The sequence below is a fragment of the Macrobrachium nipponense genome, chromosome 5, assembly GCF_015104395.2.
Source record: "Macrobrachium nipponense isolate FS-2020 chromosome 5, ASM1510439v2, whole genome shotgun sequence".
In the NCBI taxonomy this organism is placed as follows: domain Eukaryota; kingdom Metazoa; phylum Arthropoda; class Malacostraca; order Decapoda; family Palaemonidae; genus Macrobrachium; species Macrobrachium nipponense.
The window spans coordinates 29,314,505-29,331,245 of record NC_061107.1 but is presented as its reverse complement, the minus strand read 5'-3'; the positions used below and the strand labels follow the sequence as shown (position 1 = coordinate 29,331,245).

At 41.8% G+C, this 16,741-nt stretch overlaps 1 protein-coding gene across 1 annotated transcript in view; it reads left to right on the top strand.

Moving 5' to 3' along the window:
• The window catches only part of LOC135215743 (probable phospholipid-transporting ATPase IIB), a gene marked incomplete at its 5' end in the record, with an annotated part of 221,213 nt that extends 205,072 nt beyond the window's left edge, over window positions 1-16,141 (top strand). The window contains 3 exons of the mRNA XM_064250698.1: window positions 10,158-10,324; window positions 10,540-10,740; window positions 11,218-16,141. Coding sequence (XP_064106768.1) covers window positions 10,158-10,324; window positions 10,540-10,740; window positions 11,218-11,396 — 547 coding nt within the window. The remainder of the gene's footprint in view (window positions 1-10,157; window positions 10,325-10,539; window positions 10,741-11,217) is intronic.
• Between the last annotated feature and the right edge of the window lie 600 nt (window positions 16,142-16,741).

Sequence of the window (16,741 nt, the reverse complement as noted above, 5' to 3'; positions counted from 1 at the left end):
AGAGAGAGAGAGAATTATTTTTATTATGTGATATCATTTAATCTTGTTAAACTTACTAATAGTACATTATTAATCAGTATTAATATTTGAAAATCAGTAAATAATTTTTGTATCATAAAAATGTATTTATTCATGAAAATAACATCAAAATACTCTAATTAGTGATTATTTTCGTTGGAAAACCCCGCGAATAGGCAAATTTCCCGCAAATAATGGGTAGATATGGTCCAGAGAGAAGTCCGCGAATCCGGAGAACATGAATAAGGGGGGCCTACTGTATATAACACAGTAACTTTTTAATGTGAAACTTGTAGTTAGTATAGGTTATTGTTTAATCCTGAATACTAATTAATTTACCTTTAAAGGTAGGGATTAACCAGGTATGATTTTTAGCCTTCAAATTAGAATACTACCTCATAGCCCATTTGGTCTACTATATAAAACAGTAACATACTAATGTGAAATATTTTAGTTAGGTTATCACCTAGTATAGATTATTGTCTAAACGTGATAATTAATTCTCTGTTACGGGTATGGGATTAACCAGGTGTAATTTGTAACCTTCAAATTAGTCTACAACCTCATAGCTTATTCAATTTACTGTTTTTGGTCTACTACGTATATAAAAAATAGTAACTAATTAATGTGAAACTATAGCTATACCCAGGCTAGCCTATCACATAGCTTATTGTATAATCAATCTAGCTTTTGTTCCGATACGTAATACAAACCATCGGTCCTTTAACAATAGGAAGTAGCTAGCGGCAGCTGGAACGGTCGTAAGCTTCGAACAAGGGGAGAACGGTAGTTAACTGCTTGTCCGACAGTCGCGCGCGCGCGACTGGGAGGTAAAACAAATCACTTTTGCTTTCGGCCGCGGTGTGAAGGACGTGTTCGTCATCGCTCTCTGCCCGCTTCATCGTCTTATGCTTTGTTTATATTGTGTTTTCTACTAATGGTTTGTTTGACTTGAAAATGAAACTGTAAGTACACTGTTTTCATTTTCATTACTTAATTATGAACCAACATAGAGTTATCGCCGTAGAGCGGCGATTTCCTCTCTTTTCATGAATTGAACCCTTGAATTATGTCTCGGTGCCGAGGGCGGGCGCGCTCGCGCCGAGTCATGTATTTGGGCGAAAGTGTGTAATTGAAAAATGTAAGTACTCTTTTCATTATATTTTTGCCCTGTGCGTTCGTTACCGAGAGTGTGATTGCGCTCGGCACGAGCCTTTTAATTTTGTATAATAGAATGCAATGAAAGTGGATTCGCAATTGCAATATTCTTTTCATTTTCATTTATTTATTTGCATGGAATTTAATTTGGATCAATTTTCGTTCTTACCCGGGAATTGATCCTTACGATTTTTTTATGTGAAAATGAAATCGCAAGTGCAGTATTCTGTTTCATTTTCATATATATATGATAGCATCATATTATTGGATCAAGTTTCCGTTCTTACCCGGGAATTGATCTTTTCTCCTTTAAGTTCTATGAAGTGAATCGCAAGGGCAGTATTTCTGTTTCATTTTTCATATTACTTTTCACTGCTGTGCGGGGGTGGGGGAAGCGAAGGTCTGCCAGGAAGTCGTCGGAAAGCTCTCCCGCGACTCCCTTGGTATCCGATTCTTCGTCTTCCTTCCTGCCCCCCGCTCAGCTTCTTCATTGTATTTTGTATTTGGGGTCTTCCTTGCGTTCGGGGTGGGGCATGTCTTCCCCCCGTGCGTGAGGGAACCCCTCTTACTAATCTATCTATGTTACCGCAGGTGCTACATCCGTGGGAGACGACCTTGGATGTAGATGTAGATCCTCAAGAGGTTTGTACTCGTTGTCGGGGGCAAGATGCTCCCGCAACGAGACCCTGTGAAGTGTATGCATTGATCCGAGGCGCAGTGGGGTGCTATAGAGGGCAGGAGGAGACTTAGGTCCGCCCAAGAAGTCATCGGAAAGTCCAGTGACTCCTTGGTAAGGACACTTCGTCCTCTTTCCTGCCCCCCGGCCAGCCCCCACGTTTCGCGCCTTCCCCTGCGGGGGGGGGGGGGGGGTAGCGGAGTCCTTCTCCTCTCTCTCTCGATCCGTCGAGTGTGGAGGAGGGCTCCCGCCCTACCCGGACGTCCAGTTGTATCGGGGTCTTCCGTCCGCTCTGGGTGGGGTTCTTCTCCCCCCAGGCGCAGCGCGAGGAAGCCCTTCTAACTAACCCGACTGTTGCTTCCGCAGGTGTGTCCATCAGACGAAGAACGACCTGGGACAGGTGTGGGAGTCGCTGGGACTGCAGGGAGTGCCGAGCATACAGGGGTGATTCAACGGTTGGCGGTGGTCGGCAGTGGTCACTCATGGTACGGTAACCACTACAACAACACCACAATCTCGACACCAGGCATATGAGATGCCACCGCACCTGGTGTACATACCACATGTCATGTCGGTAACACCCACGGCTGCAATCCAGAACCAATTCCTGCCGTGCCAAAGAGGACGGGTGCCACCGCCACCTGGTTCTTTGTATTGCCGTACCCCGACTTCCGCTGCCCAAAGAGTACCCCCCTGGACCCTGGACCTGCCTGCCGCCAGTGCGAGGATGACGGTAGCTGCCGACAGGACGCCTGGCTCTCCTGTGGTACCTGCCGTGCCTGCCGTACCTGTTGTCTGTCCAGCCGCTCATTCCCTTTCAGATCAGGTGCCGGCTGCTCATTTCACTTCCAGATGTTCCTGCCGTTCCTGCTGTTCCTGGACCTGTTCCTGTTGTTCCTGCGTTGGTGGTGCTGTCACAGTCTCAGGTCTTTCCGGACAGGTTGCAGTCGGGCCCTGTTTGCTTCGGCAACTGCCCCGGCTCCCTCCTGGATGGAAGACCTGACGTCTGTCCTGCGGAGCCTGGCGAAGAAGAAGAGGAAGAGGAAGAAGGTGTCGTCATCGTCTTCTTCGTCGTCTGCTGCCTCTCCTTCCCCTTCGACTTCTAAGGCCAAACAGCCGAAGAAGAAGAAGGTTGCCTCCTCCCCCCCTAAGAAGACTCCTTCGGGATCTTCTAAGGGCCCGGCTCGCCCAGGCGAGCTGGGGAGCTCTTCTGCTGGTCCTCCTGTTCCTTCGGGAACGGGGCCCGCCGCGCTTCTCTGCAAAGAAGAAGTCGACGGGGACCAGAGGTGCACCAGCCTCGGCTGGTGCGTCCTCACCTGGTGCTCGCGGTTCTGCCGCTAAACCAGGTTCCGTCTCGGCCGCTTCTCGTTCGCGAGAAGCACGAGTGGACGCTCTTCCAAAGAAGACCGTCCAGCCAAAGTTTTGACGCCCGAGCTCGCTCGCCGTCAAGACAGCGGCGCGGAGCAGAAGACTGGCGAGAGTCGTGCACACGACTCTCGCCAGGCCAGTGGACACTCTCGCAGCGATCAACTGGCTGCTCGGGCTGACGTGACGGTCGCTGACCAGCCACGGGTTGTTTGAGGCGAGGAAGGAGTCCCCGCGGCCGCCGGTACCAGCCACGGCTGGTACCGAGCGGCTCGACGCGCCGAGAGGACGCTGGCCGGTCTCGACGCGACAGAGAGCCTAGCATGGTCACCCCGTCCGCCGCTCCCAAAGATGGGACGGGCGGAGACGGTGACCAGCGGCAGCTCGCCTGACGCTAGAGATCGGTCTCGACGTTCTCATGCCGAGCCAATCGCCCGCCCCAGGCGAGCGGCAAGGCTAGGCCTGCTGCTCGACCGTCACCGCGGGTTGACGATCAGCAGCAGCCCTCCACGCACGCTGGTCCTGCAGCGAGCGAGGGGGAGCGCGTCATGGTCTGCCTCTCCCGTACCTTCAAACCTCCTCGGGCTATACCGGGAGGAGCGAAGGTACCGAGGAGCGATCACGAGAGGTGCGCCACCGCTCGTGACCCCAGCTATGACGCCGTATGGACCAGGCACGGTTCCAGGACCCGCCAGACCAGGACATACGCGCAAGTAGCTGGAGGCGACCGTCAGGGGGGGTCTGCCGCTGTTCCTCCTTCTGAAGGAGGAGTAATCTCGGGATCTGTTCTTGTTGGAGGGACTGGACGGTCCTACTACTCCGCAAGACAAACGGTTACTCCCGAGATACAGAGGAATTTGCAGAAGTCATTAAGCTGATTCGTCAGCATAATGACCTTGCGGAAGGAGGTTGCCGCTCCCACCAGCAGAGCCCACGTCTCTGCTCGAGTCGTTTTGGGGTTCCCGAGAGGGAACCCAAAAACGACGGTGGGTCTGCCGAGATCGGAGCTTGCCGATTCTGTCTCGAACCAGAGTCTCTCGTCTCCGGACAAGAAGGCTCTCTCTCTCAGTTCTGGCCGGTCGATCAAGCTACTTCCACTTCCACTTGCCTCTACTGCGACAGCGGGCGTTTCTTACGTGTCTTCCGACACCGTATTTGAATACTCCTTCGGTCCTCCTGAGAGGTTTCGACCTCGACGAGGACTGGAATGAGTCGGAGGACGGTATCGGCTCTCTCCTGTCAGGTGTCGATCAGCCCCACCCAGACGACGTTCACAGTGGCGGCAGACCCTTACCTACAGTGAGAGTTCGTAACCCTCCGCGGGAAAACGTTTTCTCCTGACGATACGTTTTCCACCAGACTCTGAGAGGCCATCGCCGCAAGGCGATGGCTGTTCCTACTCTTCTCCAACTGCTAGTTCCTGGGAAGGCGAGCGAGTATCCATTCCTTCCTCCATCCCTTCCCTCTCCTTACGGTTACGAGGGAAAGGGGAGGGATCCTACAGAGATTTCTCTGTAGGATCCACGTTCGGGACTGCGCTACCGGGGGGACCTTCGGGTCCTACCTGACGTAAGCCCCGTCGTTGAGGAGGAATCCTGCACCATTCTCGATTTCTACGGGAATCGAGAGGACCACCAGCCGATATCGTTTGACGAATTCGGTGGGGGTTTCGCAGACTGCTTAGAATTCTACGGAATTTCTAACGCATTCAGTGTTCGAGTTTTACGATCTCCAAACACTTACGCGAGACCACGGTCCAAAGTGAGCGAGACGAGAATCCCCGATATACACGATAATCGGGAACCTCGCCTATGCTCGAATTCCTGGAATTTCTAGCATTGGGAAGAAGACTGCTGCTGAAGAAACTATCTCACAGTAGGCGACCAACCTGGACTAGAGAAGATCAGGACGGGAATATCCAGTTTGGCTTGAACTATCGTCTTAGTATTTCTGTTCACCATTGAAGCTTTCCTTCGAGGAAGACTTCTCCTTCACTCTCTTTGATAGAGATCGAAGGTGGTCGATCTCCAATCCTTATTTTGTTTTCTTGAAGGAAAGAATTTAGGAGGAGATCGTTGTTCAGATCCTACAAATATACTAACGTATATTAACCTCGCGACATGATTCTACTAAGCAGTTGAATTGTCCGAGGGGTAGGCGCATATCCTAGTTAAACTACGGATTGCGACTTATAATTGAACTGCAACTCGGGGTTGCCTGCAACCTCCCAGGAGTTTTCAGTTTCAATTTTATATACTTATGGTTTTGTCACGACAACACCATTTCAACTTATATTTACCGAAATTCGTTTCGCCTAAATATAATTGCTCGAGCATATCTTTCAGGCTCGGTAGTTCTAGCCGAACGCATTCCTTCGTGGAATAATGGATTACCTGGCAACTCAGGATGACGAGTCAGCGAGAGCTCAGGCTCAACTACTGCGTATTGAACTGCCTGATAGCAGCTCAGTATCAGCTGGGCCTCCGATATCCGCACGGTCCCATGTATGTCTCTCTCTGCCCTGCTTTGATTGACTACCTGAACCGTATCTCTGCCCAACAATCATGGACTTAGGTCTCTGATTAACGGGGATTCTCGCAATAATGGAAGGACCATCTACTGCTGTGACGCTAGATTCCATCGCCTTCGACATTGCGAGAATTTTCAACAGAGATATCTCTTGGACTCTCATCTTTCTGTTTACCGCACTGGTAACAGAAGTCTGTACAAGTCTCCCCCCGACTGCATCGCACTGCGATAATGCGAATGATTTTGCAGACATCTGAGTTTTGTCTTCAAAATATCTCTTATTCGTAGGTGTACAATTGTTCATTGCTCAACCGAATTACGAGATTTGTTAGAAGACATCGCCTACTCTCGCGACCTGACAAGCTCTACTCCCAAATGTTCAGCCCATGAGAAGCAGTTCTTCAGGCGGCTTTCCCCTGTGTTTTCATTACTGAAGAACGCCCCGCTTTCATTGCAACTACGACTTCTCACCGGACAGCAATGAAATAGCGGTTACGTTTTCAGTCATTTGTAAGCACAGGTTATGAATCTTGAGAATCCTTCTCTCGATTCATCTGTGAAGACGTAGGTTGCATTCAATATCTACCTTCGTCTTCAACGGTACATAGTGTTGTTTCTCCTTTTAGCTGAGATTCAACAACCATGAGATGTTTTACCTTCAGGGACCTCGGTCTCTAGAAGGCAATTGACTTTCGCCTGTTGGGGCACATGCCTTAAGAGAATCATCACCTCGCCGTCCGGCATTGGTGACAAACAAATACATTATTGTTTGGTCTTCTCGCATAACCCTTTAAAGGCGAAGGTCACGTGACTTACTCGGATGCTTTGACAACTTGCCTCCTACGAACGCAGTCAGTCGGCAGCTGTCAGAGCGGCCGAGTCAGTTACGAACTACGCTGTTGACTTAGTTCGGTTGTTTACAGAGCAATCATTACTTCGTTTTAATAGCTTGTCACAGTACCCATACCATTGACACCCACCATGGAGTGTCTGGTGTCCTATCCACTACCGAGAACTTCGCTGCATGGGGATAGGAGGATGCGACAGACTTCGTGGCAAACGGACAGACCAGTATGGGTACTGGACATCACCGAAGTAGAGAAGAAGGATCCGGTCATGCGACTACTTTCCTTCTTTTCCTCTGAGGAACTGCATGACTTCTCCTGCGAAGTCAAGCATCCAGGGGATGGGGATCCGTGACGCTCGATTTCGTACCGAACTTCGTAGCGAAGACTCAGAACCCTTTGGTCCCTGACGATTGGTCCGAGTCGTTCACAATCCCCTCCCTAATGGACTTCACTGCCTTCGATGCGAAGGAGATGCTGCCTTGTCCGCAAGAACTTCTCCGTGGCGCAGGTACTGAAGGCAGGGGTCTGGTCAACCAGACCACAAATGCCCTTCCTTCTACCTTCGGGATATAATTGCCCACAGGTCCTTGGATCTTTTTCCTTGGGACCCGTGGTGGCTGCTCAACACGTTGTGTAGCGAACCCAGACCCTCGCAGGCTGAACAGCATCGAGTCCTGGTGTGACCATAAGAATGGATGAGTGAATGAGAGTGTGACTGGCTCCTCTTCCCATCTTTTTCTTCCCCTCTACCTGTGGTTAGAGGGACACGGTCGTCACCCTGTTGGATAAGGACAAGATGCAGGTGAGCTACTCAACAGAGCCCCATCCTATCCCTTTCACTAGGGATAGGAGCTATATCCACCACTTCCTCCAACAAGGGGGAGGAATGGATGCCAGCTTGAGACAACCCATACCTTTATGTTGCCTCTTGCAAACAGGAACAAGTTCTTGCTTGCTGGTACGAAGAGATACGCTTGCCTCTCTCTTAGTACTCGGCCCCAGAGGTCTGACCATTGATCCTGCGGTGCACACCCCACCCGATCAATCGGTACAGAGGCTTGGATCCCTCCCTCGCTCTTACGGACCAGGGTGGGAGGCATTCCAGGGTATGGACGAACACAGTTCCTGTTCATCAAAAGACTCAGATTCATCCCCCAACCAAGAAGTGAGTCTTCCTATTGTTAAAGGACCGATGGTTTGTATTACGTATCGGAACAAATGACAATTTGTCGAAAATTGCATTTTTCCTAACTATACAAACCTGAGGTCCTTTACATATAGTCCCTCCTCATGCCACCCCTCACTCTGCGTATTTTGCATGGGCCAAAAGCAAAAGTGATTTGTTTACCTCCCAGTCGCGCGGCGCGCGACTGTCGGACAAGCAGTTAACTACCGTTCTCCCCTTGTTCGAAGCTTACGACCGTTCCAGCTGCCGCTAGCTACTTCCTATTGTTAAAGGACCTCAGGTTTGTATAGTTAGGAAAAATGCAATTTTCGACAAATTGTCATATTTAACTCCCTTTTAAGGGTATGCACATGATAGCCTAGAGTACTAATACTATGCTTAAGTATACATATAAGAGTATTATACATATGAGAGTACTATACATATGAGAGTACTATAACTTTTGATGATTCACAGCGGCTACCAAAAAATGGTTTTTCCTACATCAAAACCTGTTTTATGATAATTCCCTTTTTCTTCCTTTTGTACCTGCTTCATAATAACTGACCTTCTGTACACATCTTATGTTCACGTTTTGTCTTCCCAGCAGCTTTGTAATGTTCATTGTTTTTCCTAGTTATTCCAGGATTTGCAGCATTCATTTTCACCTAACTTGCCTCACTGTAGTTTTGATTTCCTTTTGAGAGTTCTGTACCCCCTGCCTATTCAAAATTTATTTGACATCTCTTAAATCATCTGATGTTTCATTAAATCCATTGGCTGTATTGAACAACTTAATAACCTTTTACCTTACCTGCCAAATATTTGGTAAGTCACTTCACCGCAATTGCCAGTTTATTGGCTGTTCGTAATATCTGCTTTTCTACTGCTGTCTTTGGTTAAGAAAGGAATGTGATCACTTATTCTGTGGTTGGTTTGTTGTTTCAGTGATGATGCAGTGCCTTTGTTCATACCTATATTATGATTTTCATTGAAAGAGTACATTTAGGGAAATTAAATGTATAGGAGAAATTATTTCAAAATTTTATTGCCAAGTGGGTGTGCTTGCTCATCCTATCATATCAGTAATGTTTAAAATCCAGTTATGAAATCTGTGGCTGTGACCCATTCATGGTTGACATACATACTTTTGTGTCTGGTGCCAGCTGCATGTATTTCATGCAAACATTTGACTGTTGTTTTCAAGAAGTTATTGAACATGTAAGGGATATTTTGACAAAATGTAAGGGGCAATTAATGAAGAGACTATTTTTCTTTAGTAAAACTAAAACTTGAAAACAAATCGAAAGCCAAATTTTCATTAATGACTTGAATTTCAAGCTGTTTTTGTATTTGAATAAAAAATGGTAGTTACAATTGTTTCCAAAAGAAATGATCAAGTTTGAAACTTTAGAATGCAGTGATGATGCAGTGCCTTTGTTCATACCAGCTTGATTCAGGAACCCCAGTTTTTCTAGCCATCACAAGGAACCTAAACTGTGAACGTAATTTACTTTACATATATATTATTTACATATAGTAATTACTTGGTGAACTTGATTGGATTAATTTGGTATAATAGGAGGTTAAATGTGTAAATAGCAGGCTTTTTTTTTATCTAAGTAATAATTAGTTTCTGTTTTATTCAAATTCAATTTCTTATTGATTTTTTAAAATATAGTAATCCTTCAGGAAATGTCTGATTTTTATTACAAAAATACAAAAAATTTCTTGACAGCAAATGCAAAGGCAGTGTTTTTTTTTTTTTTTTTTTTTTTTATCAGAATTTAGGAAAATTAGTTTAATATTTTGTTTATTTTGATGCAGACCTTTATTTGCTGTGAATCCCTCCTCCACTCCCTCAGATTAGCTAGATTATTATTATGATAAAGAACTGTAGTTGAATGAAACAACTGAGTCATATCTAGATTGTAGGAAGACTTTTCTTAATGGTTTGGTCTTAAATGAGAGCTAAAATTTGGGCAATGTAAAATTTAATTATTTTTGATGGGCCAAAAAGAATTTATGAAAATAAGACAGAAAGCAGTGCTGCTGCTGAAGACAGTGGTATCTCCTTGGGCCCCACCTGCATTGATATCTGTTGTTCATCTACGGTATACTTTGCAAGGCATATTGGAATCATAAACTCCCTGATGGAGCTAGTTAGCTGTCTTTGTGAGTGGAAGTATAACTGAATACGACAGGCTAGAGTAGTCTGCATTTGCACTATTTGTGGGCAGCTCTGTGTACCTTCTTATGATAATGTAAAATGATTTGTACTTGAAAGTATTAAAGTATTAGGTTGGTATAAAATATGAAAGCAGTGGGTTTTCTTTAAAGTGCCTCATTTATGCAACTTTTAAAAGTGATAAATAATTTGCTTTGTTTTACCACTTAGGTATGCGACATTCTACACAAACTTCCCGGTATTTTCTCTTGTCTTGGACCGTGATGTTTCTCCAAATATTGCTCTTACATATCCTGAGCTATATAAGGATCTCACGAAAGGAAGATCACTCTCTTATAAAACATTTTTCATATGGGTGTTAATAAGTATATATCAAGGTAAAGTATACTTTATTATGCTGAACTACGTTAGATCATAATAGTAACAAAGATGAACACAGGTTGTATTCAAACATATAGAAAGTTTATCATTAAGTATAAGAGATTTCATCCACAGCCTGCTTTTGTTTGGTATGAAATAAATTATGAGGTGGCCATATTCAGTTTTCTCTATGTACGTATTCAATTGAAAAGGTCCAATTATTTGTTTTCAGGTGGAGTTCTTATGTATGGAGCTATGTTGCTTTTTGAAGATGAGCTCATTCATGTTGTAAGCATCAGCTTCACTTCACTGATTTTAACAGAACTTCTCATGGTGGGCCTAACTGTACGAACGTGGCATCCTTTGATGATAGTAGCTCATTTCCTCTCTCTTGGGTTCTACGCTTTGTCAATCATTTTTATGCACTATTTCGGTAAGCAATTAAGATTTTTTAAAAATTTTAAGGTACTTCAAGAGGTATCGTTGTTGTTATTGGAAAACATAGCTCATTTGTTTTAATTGAAGAGTTGCCATCTGATTATTGTAAAAATATTGTGTTGTTCATATTTCCAAAAGTACAATACCCCATCAAAACAAAATAAACAATTCAAAAACAGTATTTGATTTTAAGAAAAATACTGATTGTGGATAACATTACATTTAGGTATCGTATTTAATTTTCACCTTCAGATTTTTGGATAGCAGTAATACTAAATCACTAAAAGTACTTAGTTAACAGTATTTATACACATCAATTTTTTCACTTTTAGTGTTTCCATTATAAAAGTATCATTTGTTACTGCACATTTTCAGTTTTCATAAGGGATTTCTTAGATTTATATTTTAATTAAGAAAGTGGTTGAAATATTTTTTATTTCCAACATTAAATGCCACAATGCTTGTTTTTCAGATTGGGACTTCATAAAATCAAAGGACTTCTTTTGGAAAGTAGTCGTGATAACCCTTGTATCATGCCTTCCACTGTATGTGCTAAAATTCTTACGAAGAAAGTTCACTCCACCAACTTACTCAAAACTAGAAGAATTAAATACCTTCGGCAGTTCTTCATTGTCTCAGTCAAACCCATGAAGTGCTCGATTTATTGTACTACTTCAGCCTCTCATATATGAATAACTAATACAGTCGTATATTCTTTTTAGTATAATGTAGTCAGGTAGACATAAATGAAAGTGCCTCAAGCTTTTTAATGCTATATTTATTTCATAGTTTTAGGCTGAATGAGTGGTGTTTGAAACACTTCTATTTTTCTGGGAGATGTGAAACTTCTGACAGTAAAAGGAGCTTTGTAATATATGTTGATATTTTGGTGTTGGTATGATCTTAAGTGGTAGTATTCCAAAGTAGTAAGTGTAATTTATTCATGAATGGCATTTTTGTTGATACATTTTCTGTCTTGTTTCAAAGTTATTTAACTGTACAGTGCATTGTAGGCATTGCTAAAGGTTTTTTCACATCCATTTATGCCCTGGCTGTGTTGCCCTTTGTCCTGTACTTATCACCCTTTCCCATAGCTCTTTCCAGTTTAGCTGATCAACATCATCTTTTCCCTCTACAATTTCTCATTGAAGCAATAAAATATGTGGGGGGAGTTGTATTATGAGAATCTAAAATTTTTAATGAAAACACACATAAAGAGCCCAATGATTGTCGTGATGATAAGGGATGATGATATGAGTTTAATCAATAGTGAACATTTATTTTTATCAAGGAAAATATTTAAGTAAATTTTATTTTGAGAAATTAGATTTCATTTATGATGTTCTTAGAATCTAGTGACAGTATTATTGCATATTCAAAGATTGAACCAAACATTATTCGTTTGGTTAAAGGTTGTATAACGCTATTTTTAGTTTACATTATCCTACCCCTTTTATGTTTAAATTACTTATGAAGATATCATTTTGTCTGAGACCCTGTACTACACTTTTCCAAAGTTTATTTAAACTAGAGTGCTTCTTGAGTAATAGGATTTTTTTTTAATTTTCTAAGGTTTGACAAAGAAATTTAGTGAAGAAGCTTTTAATGCACTGCAATCACAAAACTAATCCGATTATGTCTTTTTATTTAAGTTGTGCTTTTGAAATGCATTATATATTATTTACTATCAGTTTCTGTTAAGTATACATATGTTGATTTTGCAATTGATGCTTAGGAGCCTGAGATGCTGCATGATGTGATTTCAGATGGGCAAAGGTTTTAACATTCCAGAATTATTTAGTATGAAGGGTAAAAATCTTTTTAATACCTGTACTTCATTACTGTGAGTAGAAGTTGAGAAAAATTTCATATTACCTGTATGTTTTGCTTTTATTGATTAAGGCGGCCAAATTTACATTAAAGAATGTTGGCTTTGTTTATGGGTGAGTAGAAGAAATGGGCAGTTTCAATATCTTACATGTTTTACTTATTGAATTCAAATCGCCAAATTATTATACGTACTCATCATAAAACATAAAAAAGGATAGAAAAATATGTAAACAACTGAGTTTCCCATATTTTTGTTTAAACTGGTATTTATCATGAGTCTGGCTTCAATTGGGAGAGATAGCATAGGGTTTCCTTAATTCTTTGGATGAAGACCATTTCAAAAGCATCATTTACACTGATTTTGGAGCCATTTGGTATCTGGCTCCTGCTGCCCTGAATGATTTTTATCAGTTAGTTAAAACATAAAATGAGTAAAAGTTGTGTTGTGGAGTTTCAAGTTATTGAATCTACACTGTACAATATTTGAGTTTGAGCTGAACTATCAGGGGAGTGTTCTTAAATGTGATCAAATTCTCCTAATTGTTTAATGTAAAGTATATTCCCTTGCTAGTATGTAATTGATAAGCTACTGAAAAGATTAAAACAATTATATGAATAAAAAACCTCTGAAACAAAATTCTTGTTAATGAGAGACATTTTTTTTTATTCTAGTCAGTGCCAGTTAACAGTGGAAATTAAGATGAGTATATGAATATAAAGTTGTAGAGGAGGAGGTGATTGTAATGTCAAATCAGAATATATTACATGGAATGGTAGTGGTGGATACTGGGAAGCACTTGATATTTCATAGAATGCATAAAAATTAAATTTTTTGCATTTTTTAAAACCCCACTGAAGAATATACTCATCCAAGTTAAAAAGAATGAGATAGAACTTCATGAGTTTGCTGATTTTAATAGTCAAATTAGGTGCTGTTAAATTTAAGTAGCCATATCATGTGGTGTACGTATTCAGGATTACCTACTGTATAATGCATTTGCCAAAGTTTTCCAAGAGACCTCTGTCATAAGTATTTGTTTTGTATTACTAAGTTAAGCTAAATTACTGAATATAGTTAAACTGGTCCAGTTTGGTAACTGTTAAAACAGACCAGCATGTTAAAATTCCTTATATAATTTGGATATCTGGGACAAGATCAGTTTTCATAGTGCTTTTGTTGAAATCGACCTGATATCGTATTATAAGGGAAGTATGGTATTCAGATTTACCAACAAATGTTGTATGAATGATGATAAATATTTGATGCATCAATTATAATACTATATCGAGAACATACAGAACAAGAACTTGATTTAAAGCCATTTTAAGTGCAAAGCTTTCTAATTTTATCCATCATCATACAAATAAGATGAATTGGATAATACTGGAATGGATATTTGCATGTAGTTTTATTGGTTTTTAAGATGGCTTAAAATGGATATGAAACATACACATTTGGTTTTAGTGAAAGAGGGGTTCAATTAGTAAAAGTCTTCTGTTCTTAGATGTATCTATCATGGCTGCATGGATTTGAATGATAAAAACAAAATAGCTGCTGTATTTATTGTAAGCATAGATTTTATATATTTTTCCATATCTGTGGTCTTCTCTGACTGGTAGTGAATATAGAAATCTCTCGAGTCCATTTAGTATTAATTGGGATGAATCTTACCTACTGTTAAAGTTAGCTTACATCTTTGTGCCGTAAAGTATGATTGGAAATAAAATAAAAAACTTTGTTGACCCAGATGGACTGTCTACAATCACCTGTTTTCCATTAGGTGGTGATGGAATGTTTACATTCATGTCAAAATTCTTCCTGCCATGTGTGCTGTATGAATTGGCTGTACTAATTTTGATTATTATTTCCTTGGAATTTCTGTGCGGTATATTGTGTTTCTTTTCTGCTTGCATTTTGTTGTCTACAGCAGAGGTAGAAGTGTTAAGGCTCTGTAGAAATGAGTTGTGTAAACCAAATGTGTTCAGTTGAGCATGATGGTTGTACAGTATGTAATCTGTAGGGGTCATGAGTGTGATTTTTCTTCTCCTTTCTCTCACTGTGAAGCAAGCAAAGATTGGTCTGATGAGAACATGAATAATTTTGTGAAGTATGGAAGCTATGGAAGATCTATTGATTGTGTAGACAATTAGTAAGGTTTGGCCAAAAGCCTACTCTCTCCCTTCTTCTGGTGATGCTTCTCACACTACTCCAGCTCCTTCTCATGTAGACTTTGTGGTTCACCAGAAATGGATAGGTAAATGTCAGTAAGATATGAGTTTACTTCTGTAGTCTGTAGGGCATTCGTCTGAATTTACTATGGGTAAGGATCATGATTTCCCCCTAAGCGATCAACCTTTTTTGCTTTCCTTCCCATGAGAGGTGTCAGAACCTTTGTCAGTTTGTAGTCTCCCCTCTGAACTGCCCTGCAACAGTAAGTCTTCTCCTCTTCCAAGGAACCAAGGCATGCCTTGGAACAGAGGTCTGTGCCCTTTGCAGTCTCTCTCTCTCACCTGTCTCTACTTTGCAGTCTCTATTAATTGTCTTCTGTCTTGAAATTGACTTATTTTCTGAAAGAGTTAAGGGCTCATGTCAACTGACCTTCATTAGCATTATCTAGGCATTATAGGTAAGGTATTCTAATTACTTGAGTAGTTGTTTGTACCATGCGTCAATACTTAGGTTGTTCAATCATTTATTTCTTCCATATCTGATGATATCTCCCTCCCTCTCACTCACCCTCCCTTCCCCACTGCCTTGTATTCCTCACCTTTTGACAATTGTACCTATTTGTACTGGTGGCCCTTCATTTTCACTGCTTCTTGTGCTGTGCAGATGGCTTCTACTGTCATTGTAGCAAGGTAGTCCATAGAGTCTAAACTTTCGTCTCTTGGATTTGTAGTTGAAGGCTTGAAGCATGAGGCAGGTGATTTTTCTACCACGACCCTGGTGATGTAATGCGAGAAAACTGCCTTCTGTCCAACAGTGTGTCTCCCAACCAGTCAACTTGTCTTGTGAGTTACCTGCTCCCTCCCAGCCGTTTGGAATGTCCCAACTACTTATTGCGAAGTCATAGCTGGCATTATGAGGTCTGTTACCATCTGAGATGCCTCCCATCTCACTGTCCCAGTCTGCACATTTTTTAGACAGGACAGATTTTGACCTTAATTCAGAGGATTCTCCACTGATCGGTGCTCTTTTGTTGGCTTGTATTTCACTTAGTGTTCAAGCAAGTAAGAAGTAGTAGTTATGTGATTCTGTTAAGGTGCATTTTGAGGCAATCTCTAGTTTTACCATTAAAAGCAGGTTCTCAGAATGCAACTGCTTCACTCTTCAGTTTTATGAAGCTGGTGTAGAATTGTGACACAGGTATCGTGCCCAGATCATCATCCTTCCATATAAGACGAGTTTTTCCAGTTGCTTGATGCAAATTGAAGAGCTTTTGAAACTGTAAGGTTCTTTGGCCCAAAAGTGAACTGGAAGTGCTTTTGAAGTCTTTATGTTGTTGACTTTGGTGCTTTCTTTTGTGGAACTTGCTGTTAGCAACACTGCTCATTTATTCCACCAAAGTATTTAGGGCCATCTCTGAAGATATCCCAAATCAGGAGAGTATGGAGTTCTTAGCACAGTTTTTGTAGTCTTCCTTCAGGTGTCCTGTGTCTGTGTCTTCAAGGTTTTGTATGAAAAATCAACCTAAACCTTCTTCCAGTTCTTCCACTTCCTGTAAGCCCCTTCCAAGTGATTAAAGCTCATATTCTAAGGGAAAGAATCACAAAATCAACTGTAACTGGTGTTTCAAGCCCTCAAACTCCAGTAGGAGTGTCTGGCAAAGTTTTGAAGCAGAACTTCAGGAGGGGAAGGTTCTCAAGGAGGGACAAAATATATATATATATATATATATATATATATATATATATATATATATTTTATCCCACTTCCAACCCTCTTAGCATCCTTGATATCCTTCATAACACAGATAAGCTCCATGTTTTGCAGATCAGAAAGTTGTCATGCCAGGAGGTGATAAAGCCAGTTTATGACTTCTTAGATTTGAAGAAGTCTTCCAATCTTTTGAGCTGGAAGCCCCAAAATCTTTCTATCATTGTTTAAGATGGAATTTGGATGTAGTCATTAAGTTTCTGACATTAGCTCAGTTTGAGCCTTTGGA